This window comes from Trachinotus anak, unplaced genomic scaffold (genome assembly GCF_046630095.1).
Source record: "Trachinotus anak isolate AG129_WGS33_773 ecotype Australia unplaced genomic scaffold, CSIRO_AGI_Tana_v1 ptg000007l, whole genome shotgun sequence".
NCBI lineage: Eukaryota > Metazoa > Chordata > Actinopteri > Carangiformes > Carangidae > Trachinotus > Trachinotus anak.
In genome coordinates, this window is record NW_027273858.1 from 9012787 (window position 1) to 9021871 (window position 9085).

A 9085-nucleotide genomic window follows, 5' to 3' on the forward strand; every position below is an offset into this window, starting at 1 on the left:
GAATTACATTGGCTAGAGGACAAAATAAATCAGGGAGTTGTCTTTTTTGGTACAATTTTTCCAGTACACAGTAAATGCAAGTTCTCTTTAACAAAATAAGGTCTCCCTCTTCCTCAAAGCCATTAATGGTGCTGTCTAAATTATTTCTGTCAGGAATATTACCCACATCATTTGTACAGTTGCAAGAGTACCAATGCGACAAATGAAATCCACACAAATAAACATCATCCACATCAGACAGACTGAAAGTAGCCCAAAAAAAAGGAATGAGAACCAGTTGATCTTGTGGTTCCTTCTGGAGGTAAATAGCAGGTGAAAATAACAAAACAGTATCCAGAAAGCTATTTTTCAATTGTAGTGCTAGTATCCCTTCCACTGATTTGTGTTTAACTTTAACTTCATAAAACTCAGTTTGTTCTTAACTGGAAAACCAGCTCCCCCAGATCCTTTAATTGCTTTTATATGCATTGTTGGGTTGCGTCCAAACCAGGTATAAGTCACTAAGTCACTTCATTGCCTTTTAAATGCATTTCATTAGCTGAGTTTTTTGAGATAGGTATGCACTATGGACTTTGTCTGAGATTTGAGTAAAGCACTCTGTTATTTAAGCGTCTTAAACTCATCACGGTGAGACCTGAGTTCAGCTAAGGCAGTGTTCATATCACTGGTTTCAGCTTCTTTCTTCTCCTTATGCTATGTGGTCTTCTTTATCAGTCATATTGTATATGGGATAATTTTAGCACAGAATTATTCAATATTAAAATATATTTACTTTCCTTTTCCTACAAGATTGGGAAGAACTTTCTTTCATGCACTGCAATGCTTTCATACATGGCAACACCAAGTGGAACCGGAGCCTCTATCTAAAAGTGATTAATCATACACAAGGGGAATATTACAGCCTCATGTGACTGATGTGCATTTGCCAGGAGAGGTGTCTTGCTCATCTTAAATACATGTTGTTTCCCGTTTACACAGAAAGTAACAAGATTCCCTCCAGTCAAGTGGCTGCTGAAGTGTTCCAACCTGAATGACATTGAGCTCCTTCGACTGGCTGGTGCAAGGGGCCGAGTAAAAGCTAATCAGGCTGTAATTCAAGGTTCGCCTGGCCACCTACAATCGATACCTGCACAATCCCAATTAAAGCTTGCCGGGTCAGTGGAGGGCCACCAATTCCTTTACAAGTTAAATGCAATACTTAAATCTAAGCTATCTCAGTGTGGCCTTCATTGGTTTAATGGTTCGTCCCAAACAGCAGTGTCCAGTTAAAAGTGCAAGAAGGACACAGGGTGGACAGATTTCAGTGATGAACGCTGCTGACTCTCTGCTTCAAAGTCCCTATGCCAGCTGAAATCTATATGTTCAGAAAGGTTACATGCATGGATAGTGTTTCATCAGTTGACATCCATCTTTACCTAAACTAGTAATAGAGCAGAATGTGATCAATAGAAACACAAAGCAAAACACAGTAAACACAGATTTATGTCTTTCTTTCATTTCACTGATTCTTTTTAATTTTAAAGACTCACATCAGACCCAGATGCGGAAAGTAACTTGGTTTGTTTACTCATCAACTCAACTGCACTTCCAGTGTACTTGTACTTTACTTGAGTGTTTTCATTTCATGCTGCTTTATTCTTCCACTCCACTAAACTTCAGAGCCAAATATTTTACTTTTTACTTTTTACTACATTTATCTGACAGCTTTAGTTACAGTTACTTTTCACATTACAATTTCACATAAAACAACATATGATAATCTTATAGAATACAAGAATGATGAAGATTAAGATTGTGCATCTTGTCATGTTTCAGAAGTCTGCGTTGTGAACAATTCCACCAATTTTTCACTGTGATTTTACATACAAAACATCATATTTTCTATATTATATGATACACTGTTATAGATGAAATTGCGACTAAGTGATAGCTAAAAGTAACTCCATCTCGACCAAAAACAACCATTTCCTGCTGACTTATTACTGCAGCAGCAATAATAATCAAATATCATATGTAATGGCATAACACTGAGGGGGCCCATTTTTTTTCTTGAGTACTTTAGTTTTTGATATGTTTTGTACATTTTGCTCGTAATACTTACATACTTTTACTAAAATGCAGTGCTTTTACTTGTTATATATATATTTTTTACTCCTAAGTAAAGGATCTGAATACTACCTCCACCACAGACCACCTTTACCTGACTGCACTAGCTAGTTACTTAGAAGATTATGATTTTATATAAAAACTATAATCAGGTTATGAAATATGATGCATTTTTGTAGATTAAACTTCAAAATGCTATAAAATGTAGTTAGAATGAGCTCCGCCAGCTACAACATCAAAATTCTACTTACACATTAATATATCAGTAATAATGATCCTAAAATATACAGGACTGCACTTTTGATACTTTAAGTACATTTTGCTAATAATGCTTCTTTTACTGAGGTCACATTTTCCAATTTTCAGTGCAGGACCTTTAGCAATGGATTATATTTACAATGCAGTAAGTAAAGGATCTGAATATTTTCTCCAACAGTGCCTAGAAGTCAAAATAACAAACTCACAGCTCCACTATCAACATCTCTTATCCACCTATTTCTTCCATTCTCCTTCCAGTTTTCTCCCTCTGAGCTTTTGCCATTGGGTTCATGTCTTTTATCACAATTTTGACCCACAGAAAGGAATTCTCACAAGATATCAAAACAAAAATCTATATTTAATATGGGAGCAATTACAAAGTGAAGTTGGCTGCACAGGGCCGTTGTCACCAGAGCGCGTGTTTTTCATCAAATAGGTCATTAGACGATGATGGATGTAAACCTATAAAGTATCTAAACTGGACCTTTTAACAAACCACGAGCAACACTATCATTTCTCTAATAGAACCTGCTGACCGTGTCATTCCCTCCTGCCATTTGTCATTTTTCCTTGTGAAATAATCAATATCTGGGCGCTTTGAAATAAATAATATAAAAGTCATAGTAACCTACCCGAGGAGCAACAAAAATAGACTTATGGAGCATTCACAAGCCCTATATAGCCACTGGGCAATGTCTACTGCATGTTTCTAATCAGTGCATAATATGGAGTGCATCTTTTAAAGGAGAGCCTACAGGATCTCAGTTTGTACTGTGTATTTTCAGGGTAGGCATATGTTTTGTTCTTTGTATCCCCAGTTAAGCATGTTGGGCTGTCATTATATCAGTAAAGCATTGTAGTAAAGTATTATTTTTTGGCATAGATATTGCTGTGCTCTTCAGCAGTCCCTGACTCCTCAAAAATGCAGTCAAGCCAATGTGATAAATATCCGCAATATTCACTTTTTATCAAACTCTTGTTTTTCTCCTATTTCTTTCACTTCTTTCTTTCAACTGAAGTTAGCGTGCTGACCAGCTAGACACAGCTGAGCTGGCCTACCTCGTCACTTTCTGATACCGAGTCACTGTAGCCTCCTACCTGCCCTGAAGAAGTAGTGCTGCTCAGAGGGCGTATTATAGCCTCTTGTTTTGAAGCGCAACAATGGCTGAAGCTCTTAGCAAGTGACCACCGCCACCACCCACTCCCCGCAAGAAACCAAGTTCAGGGGCAGAGAAAACTTATAAATAGCCCCTTTAATCCTTACCCAAGACACCTGAACGGTTTTATTACCTCTTGTGTGAACTGATGATGTCAGCATTATACTATTCATACATGAATTAATTAGTAGTTGCGTTTTATTCTTTGTGTTCAGTGTGAACATAACTGGCATCTGATTCAGTTGTACTCTGCAATAAAATAATATATTACATTCCTGTATCTGAATATTCAGTTTCGAACAAGAAGGATAAGAATTTATAGTCTATGTCTCTTACACCTCCAGAAATCAAAAGATTCAGACCCTGAAGAGCTGGCTATATTCCCATATTCCAATATTCACAAATATCAGAATAATGTGAATTCTTTTTTTTTTTTGTACAAAGAGAAGTTCCCACCTCAGACTGAGAGTGTGATGAAATAGCTGTGATGCTGACTGCACGAGGAAAGGCGGTACTTAACATCCTAGTAACAGGGTCCCCACTTGAGCAGCTCACTTAATGAATATCGTGTTAATTATATGGACGTGTTGGTGCATGTGGGAACTCAAGATGACAGGGGGAAAAAAAGCACCCAGTACAACCTTCACCTCGTCACTGACACCTATCATTATGGCTGCATGTCAGACGGCTTACGAATGTCTTCAGGGATCCAGATGACAGTGATGCATATTGAAATTGATACATCTCAATTAGTTCACATATGTGATCAAACTGTTTTATAGGACAGATAATGCTATATTTAGATGGAAACAGTCTTGTCATGGGCTGTCTTGGTCTCACGCCATTTTTTTTTTTTGTCCCTATGGAGAACAATGCATTGACTTACATTAATTCCATAATCTTAACCAACCAGTGCAGGTCTATCAGAACCTTAACCAAAGACACTCATCTTTAACTTAAAATTCGGTGGTTTGCCTTGTGTGCCAAATTAGAGATGACCCCATAATGTGACAGCATAATGCATTTTTTTTGTCCCCACAACGTCGGTGATACACGCACCAACACACACTCCTTCCACACACATGCATTTCACCAAAGTGGCCCACAGAGGACGCTGTCTCCCCGTCCATCCTCTACACCAGCTTCCAACCAACGGACTGCTTTTTTTTTTTTTTTTTTTTTAACAAGTCAATTAATATCAATGAGTGAATATACATAGCACATTTACAAAGAGTGCAATCTGAGGGATGAATTAACCAAATCGATTAGGGGGGAATAAATGACTGCACGACCCGCAGACATTGTGGAAGTGGCCCTCGCTGAAAATCAATGAATTAGAAATATGAATCTAATCGCCCATTGGTGACACGTCGAGTAGCTGCAGCCTGATCTCAGGCCTTTTTCATGTTGTCTCTGAGAAGCCAGAATTTGGGGACTCTCTGACGATTCGACTGCCAGTACGGTGACCACCCTGTTAGTCAGTCTAGCTTATATTTTATTGTTTTGGATGGAACTTTTTAACGCCTCTGCTCCAGAATTGAAGCATTTTAATGTTTCAAAAAAAAAAAAAAAAAAAAAAAAAATAGGACATGATTTCGAGACTTCTGCTGTATTTTAGTTTCTGACTGTTTTTATGAGTTTGCATAAGTGAGCATGAGTTTTATGTGCTGCTGAATAGGCTGGCTGTTACTGGCTTGCTCACACGCATGGGTGGATTTGATTCGAGCTGATTTTCTTTTTATTCAATGTAATTCATTTAAACGGATTCACTATATTAAAAACATCACAATTAGGTTTTAGATGAGCAGTGCAAGCTTGAGGTATTAGGCCCATGGGCTATATAGGCCTTCTTTAAAAATTATTTCTTTAAAATGCCTATCTTTTGGTGATATTTTTAGAAGTTAAATCTGTTGAAATGTCCACCATACACCTGCAGCCTCAGTGACACTGGTTAAAAAAAAAATGTAGCTTATACTAAATATGAAAAACAAACCCTCTAACCTCTTGCAGTTCATCTGTGTCTGACTGTGGGCTAATGTTAGTTGCGTGTTAAGGTGCTTGTTCTGACGGCGCTTATTCCAAACCTTCCTTTTTGGCGCTAACAGCCCTGTGTTCATTTGCTACCTAATTGGACTATATGAGACCAATAACAGGCGAGCGCACACCGCCTGCAGCCAGAGCGCACAGAGAGGGAGGATGGTCTCTCTCTCTCTCTCTCTCTCTCTCTCTCTCTCTCTCTCTCTCTCTCCTCGCCGTCTCTCCCTTAATCCCATTTGCCATTGTACATGCCCAATCGCCTATACTTTCCGCATTTAACTTGGATGACATTTTTATTTCATCATTAGCATCAGACGCCAGACTGACTGACACGCTGGACACAGTTTGCGTTTTGACGAAAGAGCCCGGAATGAGACATCTCCATGTTATATTTTTTACGCCTCAAACATTTTATTTTATTATTTTTCTAGCCTAGGAGGACTTGTGTTTTGACGCGCTCTCCGAGTGTGAATCGAGTCTCGGCGTTAAATCATTGAGAAGAATAAAACAGGAACTCCTCGCAGTCCGGATATCGACTGTCTGTAAGTCAGCCTTGTTTTTTTTTTTTTTTGTTTTTTTTCTTTTTTAATTCCTTCTTCCGTGGTCCTCTGCGTTCAGACCACAACCACAGCGATGCCAGAGACAACGCAAGAGACGTGCGCTTCGGCCAAAGACTCTCCTTTCTTCATTAAGAACCTGCTGAACTGTGATAGCAAACCGTCCAAACCCAAGCCCGTACTGACTGCCACCAAGGCCGCCTTGGAGGGAGGATTTTCCCTTTCCCAAGTCGGGGACTTGCACTTTCCACGGTTTGACCTGCCCGCACAGAGGTTCAGTCTACCGGCTCACTACTTGGAGCGCACCTCGGCGTGGTGGTACCCCTACACCCTTAGCTCATCCGCCCACCTACACAGAACTGAAGGTAAGGCTGAACCAGAGAACTACAATATTTATTACATATATGAGCACATAAAGAGTGTCACTTAGGAGCAAGCAACTGTCACGCCTTTAGGCTTTGGATTGCATTTTGATGTTTGAGTTTTTCTCTCGATCATAAAAATAGATAGTGAAAACTTTTTAAATAACAGTCAAATCATAGGACATTTCAGCGCCATCCCCTCTGCGTTTTGTGGCATATGCTAAGGTTTAATAACATCTTGTCAGCAACCAGTCACTGAGCTTCCTCCTCAGAATTGTACTCGACAAAACTGGATTTTTGTGCGTTTTGGGAATAGGAAATAATACTCCACAAACTGTCTTTACCACACCAGAGAGTGCACAGTGATGTGACGCCTTGTCCTCGATGAGGGCCTATTTTGTTATGCCACGACGCGGGATAATAGATCAATAAAGTGACACACTGTGCATAAAATGAAGTAGACATCATGAAATCATCGGATGAGGGTGACGATGCGCAGCGTGCTTTTGATTTGTCTATTGGCGCTCACTATGAACATCTTACCCCCGAGGCCTGGCCACTGACAGCCTCTTCCTGTGATTTATTCACCTGGGATTTTAAACACGCTGATATGAATGTCTCTACCATGCCTTCATGCAAGGAAAAAATGGGATTTCTTTTTTCTTTTTTTTTTTTTTAGTTAGATTGATTGTTAGACGCTGATTTGTTGAAACAAGACTGAGAAGTAAAGTAGGCCTATAGATTATGAATATTTTATGTAGTCGAATTAAAAATGTTAAAAATTTTTAGTAGGGTATAAATAGTAGCCTAATTTGAACATAGTTGAGTATGGTCCTGTCAGTATTATCTGAAAAGTCACATTTATTTTCTGCCATTATTTATAACCATTTTAGTTTTTCTGAAGGGTGCAGTATCAACAGGGTGAAATAAAAGCCCAGATACGTAGAGCATCAGTCCTCAGTTGTTAATGACCACATATCCCTGTTTCCCCATTCCAGTCACCGAGAAGCCAGGAGCCAGAGACTCCTCTCCGACCTCGGGCACCGACAGAGACTCTCCGGACATGGTGCTCAAATCCGAACCAGACGCTAAAGACGAGGACGAGGACGACGAGCACAACAACAACAAAAGCGGTGACGAGATAATCCTGGAGGAGAGCGACACAGAAGAGGCAAAAAAAGACGAGCTGGAGGAATGGAAGAAGAGAGACGACGACAAGAAGCCGTGCCGCAAGAAGAAGACGCGCACGGTTTTCTCCCGCAGCCAGGTGTTCCAGCTGGAGTCCACCTTCGACATGAAGCGGTACCTGAGCAGCTCGGAGCGGGCCGGCCTGGCGGCGTCCCTGCACCTGACGGAGACCCAGGTGAAGATCTGGTTCCAGAACAGGAGGAACAAGTGGAAACGGCAGCTGGCCGCGGAGCTGGAGGCCGCCAACCTGAGCCACGCCGCGGCGCAGAGGATAGTCCGAGTGCCCATCCTCTATCACGAGAACTCGGCCTCGGAGAGCGGGGGCGCCGCTGCCAACGTGCCCGTGAGCCAACCCCTGCTCACCTTCCCGCACCCTGGCGTCTACTACTCCCACCCCATCGTCACATCCGTGCCGCTGCTGAGACCGGTCTGAAAATAGCCGAGGTCAAAATTAAGTTCACAAAAAAAAAAAAAAAAAAAAAAAAAAAAGAAGACAAAATATTTTTGTACAACTGACAGAATGAGAAAAAAAAAGAGAGAGAGAGACACTGTCAGGCCTACGTGGACCTATTTTGGCAAATATAGCCTATTGTGTCATTTGCATAAGGGTACCGTTTACAAGTGATCTGACAATTCAAATCCCATGTTTTCTATTATTATTGTTATTATTATTACATGATCACCTCTGGAGTCCACCTGCTCACACTGCCTGATGAGTGTCTTTAATTCTTACCCTAGTTTTTACACCATGACTGTTGCCCAACAGGCCAACTGTGTGTGACTTTTTTTTTTTTTTTTTTTTTTTTTTTTCCTCTTACCTTGTTTACAAAACTTGGCGGCCTAAAGGCGCGGGCCTGCTTATCCACTAACACACTTATTTTGTTCACATTTCCAGAACTGCTGACACGATGATGTGCAATACACTGACGGTGTGCTGTGAATGAATGAATCCACTAAACCGAGAAAAAAAAAAAAAAAAAAAAAGTTTTGTTTTGTCATCTATTCACTGTGGGACACTGATGACGCTTTGTTGTGATTGTGTTTGTTTGTTTTTTTTTTGTTTGTTTTTTATTTTTCTTTCTGTTTAAAACGCGTGACGGGGACAATCAAGACACTCTCAGCTGTAAAATACCCCTGTAGCTTTATGTTTAGTTTTAGTGATTCTCACCCGTGTCCCCTCCACACGGACACGTCCTTCAAGCACAAGTGTGAGCTCCAATGTCTCTTGATCTACTTTGTGTTTTTGAACAGGAGCGCCGAGATATCGACTACACTGGTGTACAAAATATGTAAATGTATATATTTAATGAGGCGCCGGGAGAGGAGCTGCCACTCGCGGCTTCTCCTTTGTACAGTAAAAACAACGTTTTGATATTGTATTGCTGAACCATGTTGTGAAATAAATGGAGAATATTCCTTA

The 9085-nt window shown here is 40.4% G+C and overlaps 1 protein-coding gene across 2 annotated transcripts in view; it reads left to right on the forward strand.

The window, feature by feature from the left end:
• Nucleotides 1-9085, forward strand: part of hmx3a (H6 family homeobox 3a) — a 24791-nt gene extending 15706 nt beyond the window's left edge. The window contains exons 3-4 of one of the 2 annotated variants that reach the window (XM_071480313.1): nt 6177-6480; nt 7476-9085. In XM_071480313.1, coding sequence (XP_071336414.1) covers nt 6177-6480; nt 7476-8098 — 927 coding nt within the window. In that variant the 3' untranslated portion in view covers nt 8099-9085. Of the gene's footprint in view, nt 1-978; nt 6481-7475 lie in introns of both variants that reach the window. The other variant, XM_071480314.1, reaches the window with a different exon arrangement.